Source organism: Papilio machaon, chromosome 21 (genome assembly GCF_912999745.1).
Source record: "Papilio machaon chromosome 21, ilPapMach1.1, whole genome shotgun sequence".
Classification (NCBI taxonomy): domain Eukaryota; kingdom Metazoa; phylum Arthropoda; class Insecta; order Lepidoptera; family Papilionidae; genus Papilio; species Papilio machaon.
The window spans coordinates 2,949,071-2,967,085 of record NC_060006.1 but is presented as its reverse complement, the minus strand read 5'-3'; the positions used below and the strand labels follow the sequence as shown (position 1 = coordinate 2,967,085).

Here is an 18,015-nt window from a genome sequence, read left to right as displayed (position 1 = left end):
TTACATATGTAATAAAAAATTAACATTATTAATTGGCATCAATTATTACTAATCCTATTGAAATTTGTTTAGACATCGTTTTACATAAATATATCAAATCACAGTAAATTAAACTTAGTAACAAATGACTCTTAGCAAAAAGACAAGCAAGTGTACAATCATTTATAATTATTAAAAAATTAAAAATGAGAGATATAAAGAAAATACACGACAAAATCTCAATTATCACGAAATATCAATTACAATATTTTCTAATAAAGAGGCAAATACAACTGTAAATAAATAATTAGAACTAGCTCTAATCAATAAATAAGTACAAACGCTTGAGCGAAGCTCCTATAAGTAATACTATAAAATACACAAATTAGAAAAGGTCATCTGCTTTTTTACAAATTATTTTAAAGCAGGAACAAAAGTGAAACTATCCCATATAAACCTTGTTCATTTAAGTACTATTTTTAACAGAGAACAGCTTTGCGTGCACAATACTTATAAATAAACAATCTATCATTTAAAAAAACGTAATATCTAAAAATTCGCACCGTATAAAACTTAAAATATTTTCACACTAAGTTCTTCTTAAAAAAAGTCCTTAAGATATTTGGTAATAAAATAATTATTATGCTATAGTATAACTATCCAATTTTAAAAACAACAAACATACTGAAATTTTATTATTGTGCGGTGGCATCGTAGAAGTGGGGGCGATTCCTGAGAGTTCCTGAGCCAAGCGTGCAAGGGTATCACGTTTTAAGGCCAGTTTTTGGCTACAGGCCTATCATATAACGGTAGAGAACCAACATGGTAAAAGAAAAGGGATTCCTATATAGATCAGGATTGAGACATTAGAGATAAGTTTAGGTATAACTCTGGAGTCTATTTAAACCTCACTTGTCTAGCGAACATTTCAGCGCAGAGATCGGCGGTGCCCTTGGCGGAGCTGGGCTCGTTGTCAGTCTCCGTGTCGGAGTCGAACTCTGAAGTAGCGGCGGGAGACTTCCTGCCTCCAGACACACGCTTCAGTCCGACTTCCGTGGTGAGAATCTCCTTGATGACGTCGTCCGATGTCTTGTCCGTCTCCTTGCGCTTGGCGTTGCGAAGCTGCTTAGCCCTCTTTCTTATGTCGGCCAAAAAGCCCGTGTTCACCTCGACGCTCTCGTTCGACATTTCGTGCTGCGAGAGGTCGGTGCACGACACGGTCAAGTCCGAGGAGGAGCTCTTATTATCCGATATAGTCTCAAGAGACTCGAGCGACGCACCGATACTCCGGAACGCGCCGAGGCCGTCGATTATGGAGACGGAATATCCGTCGTCAATAGTCGACCTAATTATTATGCCATTGGGTGCGGTGCCCAGCAACACGGGCTCCCTCACCTTGTAGTTGTACACCTCGGGCAGGTAGCACTCGGAGGCGGAGGAGGCGAGCGAGGAGGAGTCGCAGGTGCATGGTGGCGCGCGATACGCCTCCTCGCTGAGGTGAATGACGGTGACGCGGTCGGATCCGACGGCGTACAGGAAGGGCGCCACGAACTCCCAGCTGTGCACGGCGGCGCTCCACTTGGGGTCCTCGTGCCGCGTGCGCCGGCCCAGCTCGTCCACGAACACGCCGCACTCCGCGTAACAGATGAGCAGCTCGAGGGGCTTGGCGCGCACGAGCACGAGAGCGCGGGGAGCGGAGTGCGCGCGGGCGGCCGCGGCCACGGTGGCATCCTCCATGGCAAAGGTCTCGAGCGCTCCTGCGGGCAGGTTCACCTTGAGCGGCTTCTCGCCCGCGAGGAACAGGTGTCGGGCGGTCAGTAGCAGCGCGGAGGGCGGCCGGTCGATGGTGAGCGAGCGCGCAATCTTGAACTCCGTGTTGGCGGCGTCGAAGCGCAGCACGAACACGCGCCGCCCGCACGCCACTACAGCACACAAGCCTTCGCTCGACTCCTCCGCATTTACCTATATACAATACCGTTTATATAGTTTACCTACGACAAAATTCGTGCTCTAAGAACTTCTTTTCTCAGCTCACATTATTCGAGACTTACCTTAAGTATATGTGGCGTGATGACATCGGGCAGGCGCACCCTGGTGAGGCTGAAGGTGGGTCGCAGCGAGGGTGCGCGACGCAGCGCCGAGCCGAGGGCGAGTAGGCCGCCATGTGCGAGCAGCGCGCCGCACACGATGAGCGCGCGGCCGCCGCACGCCGCCGCGCACCGCACAGCGCCGCACGCGCGCGCCGGCGACACGCAGCCCTCCCACTCTATGCGGACTTCGCCTCGCAGAGAGTGTAATCCTTCGGGACCACCTGATAATAACATTTACATTAACATCACTTCGTAATTATTATAGAAGAAAATCTTACGCTTTTCCTCCTTTTATCTGGTAATTAATGTTCGGTTTGTTCCAGAAGACAAACAGTAATAATAATTACCAATAGCGATGGCGTGCGGTGCGACATATAGCGCAGTGTGTGGTGGGGCGCGCATGTCGCAAAGTGCCAGCGCACGGTAGCCAGCGGGCGGCGCGCGCAGCCGCGACACCCACTCGGCGCGCTCGCCCGCACTGCTGCACACCGCCACAGCCTCGCCCCCGCCTTCACCACCCACCCCGACCCCACCAACACCCTCCACTTTGATCTGCACAAAGCAAAATTAAAAGATTTAAGATATTCTATAGACATCTAACTAACTACTAGCCCTGAGCACAAAAGTAAGGCTATAAAAGAGCCTCCAGACGATTTTTTTTTGAGATAAATTCTCTCTGTGTTGTCATTAACAATATAAAATAATTCGAAAACCTACACTTAAACGATAAACTTGTACGAAACATTCTCAGGGTTATATATCTGTGACTAAAATAGAAAAAAAAATGTTAATATTAAAATAAATATCAGCGCCATCTCATGAAAAATATCTATAACTAATGAATGATCATAACGTACGAGGAAAGCGCGGTTGGCTTCGTTGTGTGGCAAGTTGGTGGCCTCCGGGGACAACATGCGCGCGCGCAGCTCACGATCTCCGCGGGTCAGCACCAGCGCAGCCTCCTCACATCGCGCGTTCATGCGCTCCCGACTACCGTCAGACCTGTACCAACAAAATTATTTAGAAATTTTTGCTTAAACCCTATCTCCACTGATCCATCTGTTGTGGAATAATTGCCCCATAATAGGAGTTGTAACTTACCATACAATAAGTAGCGATGGTTCCGATACATCTTCTAATAAATCCATATTTCCTATACTGAAAATAAAAAAAAGAGATTGAAGAATTTTATATTAAACTAACTTTTACCCGCGACTCCGTCCGCGCGGAATAAAAAATAGAAAACGGGGTAAAAATTATCCTATGTCCTTTTCCTGGTTCTAAGCTACCTGCCCGTCAATTTTCAGTCAAATCGATTCAGTCGTTCTTGAGTTATAAATAGTGTAACTAACACCACTTTCTTTTATATATATAGATAATACATATTTAATATTGAAAAATAACATACCCATTGACTAGTTTCTTAGGCTTTTCGATTGCTTTTTCTCGTTTGGGTGTTGGTGGACTGTAAGTTGAGATGTTACAATTACTAATTGATAATTTCAAATTTAAAGAAAATATGGTTTTTACAAATACATTTATACATACATATCGTTAGCAGCTAGTTTTGCTCGAAGACGTTCAACTTCTTCACGTAGTTCCCTACAACATAAATTTCATTAAATTCAAAGGCTTAGAGGTAACTAGTTGTCACCCGCGACTCCTTCTGTGTGGAATTAAAAAAAATAACTTAAGTAGTCTATGTGTTCTTCCAGACTATGTTCTACATCTGTGCCATATTTCATCAAGATCCGTTGAGTCGGCCAGAGATACGTTCAAACAAACATCCATCTATCTAAACATTCGCATTTATAATATTAGTAAAATATGGTATACTTATGTTAGGGGGATTAATTTTGGGGGGGTGTCTGTTACCTGTTAACCCGCATGAGAGGTGGCGAGGCGGCTGCCCGACGTCCAGAACGACCGAACAATTTGTTGCTCAGCGAACATTTCTTGCGATTCGCTTCCTCCACTTTGGACTGTCAACAAATGGTAAATTAATACTCTGTAAAGATTGACAAATTTAATTTTGTACGATTCATACACCTCCTTTGATTCGTCGCATTTTAAACGTTTAAGTCTAGTCCAATTAACTAAAATAATAACTTTTTGCTTGTCACTTTGTACTTTTTACTACAAGAATAGGAGTGACGCAAAGGTTTTTGCAGAATATCAGAGATTATTTCGGAAAAGTAATAAGAACAATGCCTTGTCCATTCAGCATTGCAAACCTATTAGGAACTTTGATTTTTTTATTTAGCTTTTGTGTTTTTTCCCTTTCAGCATATTTGTTTTTTTTTTTTACAATATTATTGTTTGCTGTATGCTTTGCAATATTTTTAATTTGTGTGTATGCACACAAACCTGCAGGAAGTCGATGAGCTTGGCCTGCTGGCGTATAGTTGCGTCCGCCTTGGTCTCTCTTGTGCGCCACCACGCGCTAGCCGCCTCGCTCGCCTCGCGCGCCGCCGCCGCCTCCTCCTGTACAATCATTTCTACAACTCATACCAACTCCTTCTCTACCTAGTTACTATGTAGCTCATTTAAACGAACCAACTAATACAGGAATGATTTGCGCCAGCCCTGACTTGCATTTAGTATAGTTGCTCTTACAGAGATTTAACTCAAAAGAATTTGTAATTGAATCGTAGTATAAGGAGCAGCATATCAATAGAAGAGAGTCAATTTTTTTCTTTATTCTACATGTAACAAATTTTAATATTTAAAAACTATAAATAATAGATTAAAACTACTAAATAAACTATATACTTAAACCAAGCTAAAAATAAAAGTAGATAATGTAAAAAATCGACCCCAGATCGCTGCGCTCGCAGGGTAGGGTGCCCAAGAGTCGGCATTTCCCCATTGAATGGCCAGGCTCAACCTTTGTCCGAAATGCGCTAGTTATAGCGGTGTGATGTGTTATTTACCTGTGCATCAGCGAGGCTGGCCTGCAGCTGCAGCGCGTGCGCATGATGGTGGTGCGCGCGTGTGCGCAGCGCGGCGCTCTCCTCCTGCAGGTCGCGCACGCGCCGCGCCGCACTGCTGAGCGCCGCCGCCGCCGCACTGCGCTCGCCCTCCAGCGCCGCCAGCCGAGACTCCAGCTCAGCCACACGCGCCTCGCGACTCTCCAGTCGCTCCTACAATACATACAAAATACTATTAACACAGAGCGTCGGTGGCTCAGCGGTAAAGCACTTGACTTGCAATCTGCAGGTCCTGGGTTTGAATCCCGGCATGTATCAAATGTTTTTCGATTTTTGGTCTACATTATGTACATTTATCCGACGTTCTTACGGTGAAAGAAAACATCGTGATGCAAACTGCATATATCTCAGAAGAAATTCAAAGATATGTGGGCAGTCAACCCACAATGGGCCAGCGTGATTGACTATGGCCTAGTTAACTCTAACTTAGGGTAAGCTCCGAGCCTCTCAGTGGGCGTCCCCACTGAGGGGGGACTATATGTCTATAGTGAGCTGATGATGACTATTACCAAACTTATCATTGGTCTCTGAAATCGTAATCTCTGTATAAAACATATTGTTATCTCTATTTTGTCAATAAACAGAGGGATAACGATATTATATTTAATACAAGGATTTTGGTCTCAGAAACCAACGATTAACCACCTTACATGTCTTATGTACCCATAAGTATATCCGCAAATTATAGCATCGTTATTAAGTTCGACTGCAATTTTATGCATGAAAGTCACAACTGAGGCGATCAAAATTGTTCATTGGTCACCAAAGAAAACTGTGTAGATAAAATATAAAAGAAGGGACTGTCTGCAAAACTATTCTTGAGTGTGATTATTTGTTTACTGCTAACTGTGGGTTTCCGAGTCCAAAATAATTGCATGAAATAACATTCATTATCTTCGACAAAACAGTGATAACAATATGTTTGTTCTCAGTTAGTGGAGTACTAAGTACGTACTCGTAGCAGCTGCAGTTGTGTATTGGCGTGCCTGGCCTGGTCGCGCGCCTCGTCCCCGCGCTGTGCGGCCAGCCCGGCGGCGGTGGCGCGCTCTGCCGCAGCACGCTCGGCCCCCTCCAGCCGCGCCCGGCACGCCTCCAGCTCGCTGCGCATGCGCTGCGTCTCGCTCTAACAACACACAGTACATCACAAATTATTTAAAAATTCTATACACTTTTAACATCTACGTGTCCTACAAGAATTAATAACTTAATGTTAATAAAATGTTTTTTTTTTACCTCAAGATCTTTATTTTTCACCTCATGTAAATCTGTTAATTTCTCCAATTCTGTCAATTGATCCTCCAACAACGTACACGCCTCTTGTAAAGCTTTGTTATTCTGCAACAAATATAAAAACATCTTTTCATATTAAATTTTTACGTTCGACTTAGTGGTTTCAAAGACGATATCCGTACTGTAGCAAGATGTGTATGTATCTCGGAGATTGCGTTATCCACGGAACGACAACGGCCTCGAAGCAGATCTGCGGCTAAGGCTAGTCTCAAACGCTGCGACCACGAGTTAGGTCCCGTCCCGATCTTCAAAAACGCCGGTTTCGGTCTAACGACAGGTTTTTCACTAGATATTTTACGTTTACACCGTTTCTGATGAGATTCCATCGCGGCGACGATTTGTTTAACTTTATATTTGATTAATTTCTGTCTGGATTTTCTTTTCAACGATTTTATACATGCGAAGTAAGGCATCACATATGCGGAACGTGTTGGCACTTGGCAAGCACAGATGGTTTGTTTTTATAAAACATTTTTCCCTTAGTTTTTATAGCACTTTATTTAAAACACAATAATACACTAGCTTGCCTGCAATACAACTGGGCTACAATACGAGAGTGCATTGACTATGATTGTCTTGTTTATGAAACACACAAACATAACAATGCAGATTTCAGGATGACTGCATCATGTTCCAAGTAAATAATAAATAATGCAATCATTTCATTGAGTGTTGACTAAAGAAATACATCCAGCATCTTATATTTGATATCTCTTATAATCATATAAATAAGTTCTACTATTTTTATAACAAAGGACGATTATTTGAACGATCTTTACATGATCATGTGTCACTTCTTACTGTTATAGAAAACATTTTTAACGGATAAAAATACGAAAAGAATTTTTATTTGTGAGCTAGTTATCGCCCGCGATTTTGTCCGCTCATAATAAAAAAAAATTAGTAGCCTATGTGTTCTTCCAGATTATGTTCTACATCTATGTTAAATTTAATCGAGACCCGTTGAGCCGTTATGGAGATACCTTCAAACAAACATCCATACATCTAAACATTGGCATTTATAATATTAGTATGAAGTATGATTACATCAATATTTGTATAAGTTGTATTACGATATTGTTTATGTTAATGTTTTAAATGACAATTATATGTGTCAATACAAATATTACGACAGTGGAATTTTATGCGTATAGAAATTTGCATTCGCTGTTCCCTCATTCATCGTATGTAAACAATGGCGCAATTAAACTTACAAAATTATTATAATAGTTAAAGATTATTTATGTTATTATTTTATTTTATTATTAACAAAGTTTTAAAAAGATTAATCTTAATCTGAATGTTTAGACATTTTTCTTAATAAATCTATCTTTTAATCTAAAAATAGACCGTAACAGTTGGTTTAAATGCGCTTAGATTATAGACCTATGATGATTTTTTTTTATTGTTCTGCATATTATGTGCAGTTTTTAAGGAAAGAGAATTTGATATATTTTACTGAAATTTGGTTTTTATTGTAAATAAGAATCGAAATGACTGCTGATAGAAAAATATATAAAATAGAATTACATACTGTGCCTACCACATATAGAAAAGCATAGATAGATGTTAAGATGACAATCGAATCTCCAACGTTTCTGATTGGCTGATTAACAGCCAATGGGAATCGCTCGCATATAAATATTTTACAACGCCATCTATTAGCTTAGATGCAACAATAGTGTACATACGGTCATAAGGTCGTTGTTGTGCGTGCGCAGTGCCGTGAGCTCGTCTCTTAACTGCGCACGCTCGCGGCTTGACAACTCCTCTTGCTCTTCAGCGTGCATCCTCCGCTTTTCACTGTACTGTAGCTCGCTCTTCAACTTCCTGATGTCGTTGCGAGATCTGGTTTTTGAAATGGGAAATCGTTAGGACAAATAATATTAAGAGCGAATTCCTAATTTATTACTAATCGACAATGCTGCTTAAGTTCTCTATTATTTGTCATTGAATCTGTATTTCGACTGCAGTGACACTTGTATTAATATTGTATTTTTGACATATGAGGAATTGTCACATTGTCTTTGAAAAATCAGAGACAACAATAGATGTCTATTTAAACAATGTTAACTAATTTAAACAAAGTTGGTTAAAGCTTTTTTTTTTCCTCAAAGAAAATGTTGACGATTTCCTCCAGATTTATTGTGACTTTCTGAAACCACAATCGTACCTAAACATATCGCCACCTTTTTTTTAAAGAATGACAAGGATGATATGTGTTTTGTAAACTGTTTCTGCAGTGGATTACCTGTCGACTTCGGTCTGTACGACTTCATGTTCCTGCTTCAGTTTTGTTAACTGCTGCCTCAAGTTGTCGAGGTCGGCGATGGCGCGCTGATGCTGTGGCCGTAATGTGCTCAACTCAGTCTGCAATGTAGATGACTTCTGTTCGCTCGTCTTGCGCGCTTCCTGTGCTAGTGTCAGACGTTCCTCCAAACGTTTTAGCTCTCGAGCGGCTGACTTCGATTCCACTGACAGTTCGTTGTATTCACGCTCCTATTTATATATGTTTATTTCATTATCAAATTCCGATTATCAAATAAATTATATTAATAGAAACAGTACCTTTCTCCACTTAGCTAGATTAGCAGCTCTTGTCTCTTGACGCAATGTTGCAATTTCGTCTGCGCGGGCCTAAGAAAAATCACACTCATTAAATAATTTCTTATAGATTTATCATAGCTATTAAATAGTACTATGACAAGAATAATCAAAATGGATACTGCAGATGAATGCAGAACCGAACATTGGATACTCGGACCTTTTTTCAGATTGAATTTTTATGACCACTAGAGAGAAGAGTAGATATATCATAGTATCCAATCCATTTCCATTAATACCTGCAACTGAGCCTCAGCGCGCTCGAGCTGTTCGCGCAGTACGGTGAGCTGTGCGTGCGAGTGCGCGTGCGCATCGGCCACGCTCTCGGTGTCGCTGCGGCAGTCACGAGCGCGCTCGCTCTCCATGTCCGCGTGCTCGCGCTCGTGCTCGTGCTCGCGCTCGCGGTCCGCGCACGCCGCGCACGAACGCTTCTCGAGCGCGCTCACCTCGCGTTCTAGTTGTCGCACTAGTTGTTCTAGACCGTTCACCTAGAATATATTTCTTTTAAAATTGGTGGAACAAGTTTCTCTTTTTTTTAACACACTTATAAGTATTTAAATGGACACCAAGGAAGCCGCTTAATGTAGATTTATTATGAGATCTACATTAAGAGATTCGATAAGTAGCATTAAAAAACTCTATCTATGGCCGTTACTTACAAAAATTAAACTTAAATAAATTTTGAGTTTGTATTTACGGTAAAAACATCCAAACGATTTCAGTATATTTCATGTCGAATGTTGAACAATACAAGTGTACCTTCTCCCTCCTGCGCGACTCGTCCTGCAAGGCGGCAGTGGCTCTCGTCTCCGCCTCCTCCAGCTTCTCCCTCAGCCGCGCCTCAGTGCGCGCGCTCTGCTCCTCCAGTGACGCCTCGCGACGTGCCGCCTCCTGCACGCTGCGCTCCAACTCCTAACAAGTACATATTTCAATTAATAACTTAAACGAATCATCAAAAGTACCTAGAATATGTTGTGGATTTTAGAAAGACGGATATTACTAATTACTAGTATTAATATAACAAATATTTTTGTTGTTCTGTAAATAACTGTATGCTTATGAATAAGAGCCAATAATATTGATCATTGACTAAGATCTCTTTTCCTAGTAATATTGTTTAAGGTAGGCTTTAATACCTGTACTTGTATGAGAAGCGCCTTGTTCTGCGTGCGTTGTTCCTCCAGCTGCTGTTGTAATTCATTCAGTTGATGTGTCGCCGCGGTGGAGTTACGTCGTCTTGCACTTAATGTCTCCTAAAATGTTATCCATATTTGTAGACAAGTTGTATACAGAGACGATAGAGCAATGAAATAAACTGGTTTACCTGAGCGGTAGCTAGCTGTGCCCTGACTACATCCAGCTCGGCTCTGAGGGAGTCGGCCTCGGCGTCGGCTGCGGCCAGCTTGGCTTCAGCACGGGCTCTAAGCCGAGCCTCCTTGGCCGCTCCTGCTTCAGCCGCCGCCAGCCGCGCGCCCTCCGCCTCTCCCCCGCTCAGTGTCTGCCGCCGCAGTGCGCGCTCCTTCGCTATCGTATCCTAAAAACATAAAATAATATCTTATTTTGTTTACAACTTTCTTAAAATTTACAAGTTTATGATTAGTAAGATTACAAACTACTCAATTTTACAATCTTACGACGACACAATAAACACAACAACTAAACTATCTAATCAACAATACTACTACTACCTTTAGTTTTATGTTTAACAAAATCTTAAGAAAATACAATAATTAATCATATACATTTTTTATGTTTACTTACAACTTTAATATCAACAATTATATATACATATATTTATTAGAAACGATCTATATTTAAATACTAAGTACTACAATATTAACCGCAACTACGTCTAATACTCGACTTACAATCGCGCGCACATTGATTTCAGTGAGCCTCCTATGTCTTAGTTCTTGTGCCTGATGAATAATATCCTGGTCAAATTAAACACAACATCTAAATTATCTACGAAGAAAGATGTAAAATCAGTAAGAAAAAAAACGCAGATTTTACTCCACATTTGTTTTGGTTTTGTACATTAAAAACCCAACTGCCTAATGTTTCGCTGTAACAAAGTGAACTCAATATTGTTATGAATTTGGTATCCGTACCAAAATCAGGTACGCTTAAGTTCCAGTTCGCTTTTGCAGCAGTGAGAGAGGCCTAAAATGGAAAAATCTTTAACTACTTTCCCTTTATTAATCAGATAAATTACCTTATAATGTCTTTCTTGTGCGCGTGCAGCTTCAACGGCGCTGTTATTTCTTGTATTCTCAGCTTGAAGTTCTGAATACTTCATCTGCAGTCTGTTTAATTCTTCTTTTATTGAATCTCTTTCTGCTTGAAGTTCCATCACATATGTCTGTGCAGCTCGGAGCTCTGAGTTACTCCTCTCTATGATGCCAGAGGATAATTCTTGGTTCGTACGCTGCAGCGCCATGCGTTCTTCTTTCTCCACTTCCACTTGACGTTCCAAACGCCTGTAAAATATTATAATAGTTTATCATGAGGAGATCTGAATTAAAAGGGCAAGTGAAAAACGTTATATATACGTTTTAAGGGTTTCGCATATTGAAAAATATACTAATTTTGAGCTTAATGATCGATATTATTTTTGATATTTTCCATTTTTGTCTTAAATCAAAAATATCTTTGTACAGTAAGTTATTTCGAGATTGAATATACTGTCTCATGACTATTTGTCAAGGGTTATAATTTTATTATTTGTTACATTAGTTCAAAGAGGGTCGGTGGCTCAGGAGTTAAGCACGACTTGAAATCTGCAGGTCCTGGGTTCGAATCGCGTCATGAATCAATGTGTTTTTCGATTTACGATTTACATTTATCCGACTTTTTTACGGTGAAGGAAAACATCGTGATGCAACCTATATATATCTGTGAAGAAATTCAATGATATGTATGAAGTCAACCCGCACCAGGCCAGCGTGGTTGACTATGACCTAGTCACCCCTAATTTGGGGTAGGCTCCGAGCCCCTCAGTGGGGATGTATAGTGAGCTGATGATGATCACATTAGTTCAAGGTATATGTTAGTCAATGTAAGATGTTAACATACTTGTTCTGCAGACTGAGGGCGGTGATCTCAGCCTGCAGCTTGGCGCGCGTGCGCTCTGCCTCTGCATCTGCATCACGTCTCGCGCGCTCTCCCGCCGCAGCCGCTGCAGCCTCAGCCTCCGCCAGCCGTCCTTGCAGCGACGCTATCTCACGACCTCGCATCACCGCCAGCTTCTCCGCCGATCTAGAACCCAAGTTATTTTACGTTGTTATTACGCATACTTACAGATCTATACTAAGTGATTGGACAAAGACCATTCCGTGCGTCATTTTGATCATATGCCACATATAAATTGGCAATCATAAATAGAAACTTACTTGAAAGTAGCGAGATCGATGGCCGTGCAATCGTGAGACGCATTGAAACCTCCAGAACTGTCGTCATGATTGTTGCACGCCACGAACGAATATCCTATAAAAATTTACAAATAAAAAAACAAATCCTTAATTCAACGAGGAGACATTTAGAAAGCCTTCTCTTCACATTGACCATAAGATTAAATTTAAACCGCTGCAATTCTTTGTTTCCACGAGGGTGGAACAGTAGACAGTGAAGTACTGTTATTAAACTCTACTCTGCCATTGTTCTCATGTGAAAATTACATTTTGTACAGTAAAATACAGGTTACATGTACGTATATCTTACCAACAAAGGGCAGCTGTCCGGCGAAGGGCGGTCGTGAGCGGAAGGGTACGGCGGAGGGTGGCGGCGGGACGCGCGGGGGCGGGTTGAAGTAGGACGCGTCCTCTGGCCCACGCAGGTGTGGTACCCATGGCGGTGCCTCACAACGATAAAAAAAAATAGTTAAAAAAGCAAAATTCAGGGACATTAAGATTGCAAAAAATAACACTATTACTACTTTTTCTCTTGATTTTCTGTTTTTGTTATGAAGACCTAAACTGATTAAAGGACATCGAGTAGACCGGAACCACATACTAATATCGTTTATATGGCGTTCAGCCGAGATTTACGGTTTTTACAAAGAGCAACATATCATTTCAACCAATCTTGTATTAAGCAGTTCCTACTGTATTTGTAAAAATTAAAAAAAATCATAATTTCACTGCTTATATTCATTGATACCTGATCTCGTATAGAATGTAGTCTGAGATGCGCCAGAGCGGGCTGCTGCAGTGTATCTAGGTAGCTGAACCGTCTTGCGGGAGCGACGCGCAGCAAACCCCCAACTAGCGACCTCCACGCGGCCGATGGGCCCTGAGGGAGCTCCTCAAATGGAGGCTCCGCGTCCTTCTTACTGCCGTACCTTGATTATTAAAATATAACTGTTCGTTTCCACTGTTTAAACACTAAAAAGACACATGTAATCATTCTCGTATTAAATTTGTAAATTATTAATACCTTTGTATGTTAGCCAAGATCTCCGGTAGTGAGTCATCATCGCCGGATGAGAAGGGTCTCTTCAGTGTGACCAGCTCGAAGGCCACCACACCCAGTGACCAGTAGTCACACGCTGACTGCAAACACAAAAATACAAAGTTTTAAAAGATAACATGTTTAAATGGAAACATATTAAGACATCAATAATTACAGAATTGAAAGAAAGTTTTAAAATATTTTTTTTAAATAGTTTAATATAAATAGATAAATGCAATTGTTTTCATTAAATAATTTCATTATTTAAATTAAAATTATGAATATTTATTTGGAAATTACATTTAAAGTAACACGATTTTAAGACAAAAGTTAAATTAAATTTTAAATCCTGCACCAACAACCATAGTGTTTGATTCTTTGGTCCGTATCCATTTAATTTCAAATTGTATTAAAACCTCATGTTAGTTATTCTACATTAAATTTATTTATACTAATTGTTCTCATGCTCTTGAAATTATATACTAATATTATTATTCTACCTACTCATTACCCAAAAGTTATAACTAGAAAATTACTATGTTAAGAATATTTAAAAATTTCCTAATACCATGCTTGTATAAAATGATTTCATTACTTCACCTCATCTCAAATATCCAAAACTGAAATATATTTACACTACTACAACACATCGTGCTTGGGTGTTAATAAAAAATTGTTTTCTAATGTTAAGAGAATTGTGTTGTGTCAACTTCTAAATTTTCACCAAATTTTAAATTTTATCAAAACATTTACTGCACAAAAAAAAACAAACTCATAAATATTCAATAAATAGTACACACACAAAAACAGAAACATAAATAAAAAGAAATACTGTGTGCTAATTGTCCCATTAGGAAAAATAAATAAAAAATGTTTACTCCATAATTCTCCCGACTCCTATTTTTGGGAGTATATTTTTCTTTAGCTAATGTGTGGTGCCAGCTTGTGCAATGTGCAATAAGCTAGTGTAAACACAACACTGTACATATTTAGAAGGTGACACTGCAAAGCGTGTGTCCATGCGAACCCACAATAGCAGTATGTGCGTGCGGGCGGCAGTGGTCGAGACAGACGGTGTGTGCGCAGTCCGCCGCCGCCAGCAGCTCCGGTGCCACGTAGTCCGGAGTACCCGCAGCCGCGCCCGTCGCCGCGCCGTCAGACAGACGCGCGCAAGAACCGAAGTCGCCGATCTTCACGTGACCGCATCTACAATATTCAAATGCTAAAGGTCTATAGGGATCAAGACCGAAACCTCCAGCCGCCACTTGTTCTTAGGCACTATGATAATAGAATAAGGATGTATTTTCTGAAAGAGAACAATTCATCCTTTGTCTTCTGTGAAGTTATTCCATAGCCGCCTTTGTGGTGGCTATTGAGCCATTCACTTACTAACCAGTATGTTAATTAATAAGTCATACTTACCGATCAAGTAAAATGTTCTGTGGTTTTATATCACGATGCACATAACCCATGCCGTGTAGTGTTTTAAGTGCGTGTGCAACCTCCGCTATATAAAACGCAGCGTCACGTTCCGTTAGTGGATGGTTACGCCTTGCAATTAGTCCAGCTAAATCACCACCATTGCACAGCTCCATTACTAAATACAAATTGCTGCTGTCCTGCAAACAGAATGCCATGTTAGAAATAATGTATTACAATGTTGTTAGCATAGTTGACTATGGCCTCGTTGTTACAGTCTTTCTAGACAGATCTTAGGCATTGTCAGTGACCTGCTTCACAAGCCACAGCCACTCCTTTGACCACGGCCTTTTGACTAAGGTCTAGTCAGCCCCTCAGAGCTGACTACACATTTCAGTGGCTTGAAAATTTTATAAGAAGTTATGGAAACTTCAGTCTGAGATAAAGGCCATCTAAATTGTAGTAATTATCAAATAATATATGTCAGCCTTGCTTAATACATTTTGTTAACATGGAAAATACTTAATATTTCGTTGTAAAGATCTTATAAAAAGTAGACATGGGTGTATCAAAAAAATTATTGTTAATTATGCATACTTGAAAAGCATATTGTAACTTTAGTATCCATGGTCCATTAGCATTAGCTAATACATCTCGTTCATCCTCCGCACCATTTGCCACCCGTTTGCGAGCTTCCTCTTTACGCAAAATTTTTAATGCGTAAACATCGCTGGTTTCTTTTTCCCGTACCATCTATGAAAGAAAATTTAATAAAATATAATTAACAGAGTAGTTGTGGCATGGAGCAAACTCCCAGAGAATGTAGTAATGACTCCATCTATATACTCTTTCAAATTAGACTTGATAAACAAGATATCTCCAAACTATTTGACACATGCATCAGCTAGTTAGCTGCCAGTGTCTAAACAAATACAGTCAAAATCTGTTATAACGACATTGAAGGGACTACTCATATTGAGTCGTAAAAACCGATAGTTGTAACAACCGGTGACAGGTATTAATAGGAAAGATATGTATATAACATTCAGCTAGGACCTTTGATTTTGGTCAATTTAACCGGTATGTTGTTCTAAACGATGTCGCCATAAACGGTTATGACTGTAATAATAATTATCAGCCAGCACAGGATTCCGCTTTTGTATTCACTGGATACAGGGTGTAATAAAAATACACAGTTTTTTTTTTAATAGAATCTTATGCTATAAAAATATAACTTACATGTACTTCACCAAAATGACCTCTCCCAATAACTTGTAATAATTCAAAATCTGAATAGCAAACTCGAGCACGACGCAAGTCAGCCAAGGAACTACGATCTAAAACAAATGTGTTTTAAAAATTTCAGTATTATGAACTTAAGTTTTACTTCCACCATAAGTTGTATGAACACCATAAGTTCTATTTTTGAATGTTTTTATGTCTACAACTCTATCTAAATCTGACTTAAGAAACAGAAAAGAGCATGTTTCAACAGTGGTAGACACCAGGAACAACATCATCTGTTGCATGATATGCCTGCTTGACCGCTGCAATTCCACAATCACAAAAGACAGATACGAAGTGGAAGCAGTCCAGAGCTAAGTCCCACGAGTATGCGTGCCGTCCTCCGTCGATTAAAGGTAGACAACGCATCTGCAATTGCGGATACCTGTGGACAGTAGTCGCATCGCTATTTCAGCGAATTTAGGTGGCTGCTTGTTCGTTTGCCACGTTATAATGAATAAAAAAAATTGAAAAGGTTAACATACACTTATCCACAAAAGCTCGAACAAATTCGTCATTTTTCTTGATTGGATCGTCATTGCATTCATCGTATAAAACTGTAATAGCGTCCAAAAGAGTCTCGCGATCTATCTTTTTGTTTAATTTATTTGAACCACTCGTAAACTTTCCTGTAATCTGTCGATTTATTCGAGTAATGCGTACTGCAATAGCTTCCTTCGACGGTTCCATGTTTTGTCATCAAATAATCGTCAACGTATAGTCATGATAAAATCTGTTTTATTTTCCTATGCACACTTTTCTGTTTAGTAATCTCAGCAGCCCAGTATTTCTGCCGTTATTTTTAAAATATGAACTTGAAGTTGAACTGACATTAGGTTGTTAACATGACACTTGAAACCAGTATGACAAGCAGTAAAAATTGCCATGTTCATAGGAAACATTGAGTTAGTTCATCTATTACCCCTGGAGTATTACCCTTATGGGTAATATATTGAGTAATATATGCCCGTGTAGAATTAAACTATTGCATAATGTCAAATATTTGTCATCGGTACTATTATCTATAAAAGTGTTATTTTTTTTTAATTTATTTTAAAACTAAAAATCTTGAAAACATAAACAATAACATAAAAAGTTATTCTTTAAAAGGACTAACTTACGTACATTTTACGGTTCTGTTTGCATACGCACTTCGATTATACAAAACTACAATGTTAGAATTTGTACAGGCGGAATACTTGAACATATATCACCCCTAGAGGTTATATTACAAGGGGAACAAATGGACTAACCAGAAACATTGAACAACATTTGGGAAAATTGAACGCCATTTTTAGCCGACTTCAAAAAGAAGGTTATCAATTCAACTGTATTTTTTTGCCGACTTCAAAAAGAAGGAGGTTATCAATTTGACTGAATTTTTATTTTATTTTATGTGTATTACCGCGTAACTACGCCCCTGGTGCTCCGATTGTGATAAAAAAAAATACTCAAAAGGTAGCTGCTAACTAGCAGATGGTTCCCATATTTTTTATCAATTTTTAAAATAATTATTATTTGTTATAAAACTTGACCAAGACTGACAAAGACCAATCATCAATTAAAGGCCGCTATAACTCCTGTAGGTTATCAACTTTTTAATAAATATTATGTATATAAGGTAACAATGGTCTCCTAAATTCACATGGACATACCAACACGTTCTAATTTAATAAAAAGCAAGCACATTATAGAATTCTTAATAGGTTACATTAAACTGCCAAACTGTATACCTGTGACCTGATATTTTTTTACGATTATTGATGATTGACAACGTTAGTATTTGATAGAAATACAACGTATGATATGACAAGGGAAGGGTAAGAGGACAAATGTACATGTAAATGTAATAAACTAAAAATTATATAGTACTTTTATTTTTTTATTTATAAGCAACTTATTAACTACTT

The 18,015-nt window shown here is 39.6% G+C and overlaps 1 protein-coding gene across 1 annotated transcript; it reads right to left on the bottom strand.

The window, feature by feature from the left end:
* Positions 1–544: 544 nt before the first annotated feature.
* LOC106709112 (citron Rho-interacting kinase) lies at positions 545–16,943 on the bottom strand. Its single transcript, XM_045683063.1, has 31 exons — positions 16,591–16,943; positions 16,061–16,158; positions 15,419–15,574; positions 14,825–15,021; positions 14,434–14,608; positions 13,388–13,503; positions 13,112–13,292; positions 12,674–12,809; positions 12,346–12,439; positions 12,029–12,211; positions 11,169–11,433; positions 10,822–10,887; positions 10,278–10,487; positions 10,090–10,206; positions 9,713–9,865; positions 9,193–9,441; positions 8,918–8,986; positions 8,601–8,848; positions 8,041–8,197; positions 6,293–6,394; positions 6,015–6,182; positions 5,003–5,212; positions 4,437–4,553; positions 3,945–4,051; positions 3,618–3,671; positions 3,478–3,534; positions 3,171–3,227; positions 2,927–3,071; positions 2,417–2,621; positions 2,031–2,290; positions 545–1,941 (listed from the first exon to the last, which is right to left on the bottom strand). The coding sequence occupies exons 1-31, from the start codon at positions 16,793–16,795 to the stop codon at positions 877–879; spliced, it is 5,622 nt and encodes a 1,873-aa protein (XP_045539019.1). The 5' UTR covers positions 16,796–16,943; the 3' UTR covers positions 545–876.
* Between the last annotated feature and the right edge of the window lie 1,072 nt (positions 16,944–18,015).

Bases quoted from the DNA above. Each gene is read 5' to 3' on its own strand.
- LOC106709112 (XM_045683063.1), bottom strand. From the start codon at position 16,795: ATGGAACCGTCGAAGGAAGCTATTGCAGTACGCATTACTCGAATAAAT. The intron at 13,293-13,387 runs GTATTAATAATT...TTAATAATCAAG, and splicing joins ATCTTGGCTAACATACAAAG to GTACGGCAGTAAGAAGGACG. The intron at 12,212-12,345 runs GTAAGTTTCTAT...CTTGGGTTCTAG, and splicing joins ATCGATCTCGCTACTTTCAA to ATCGGCGGAGAAGCTGGCGG.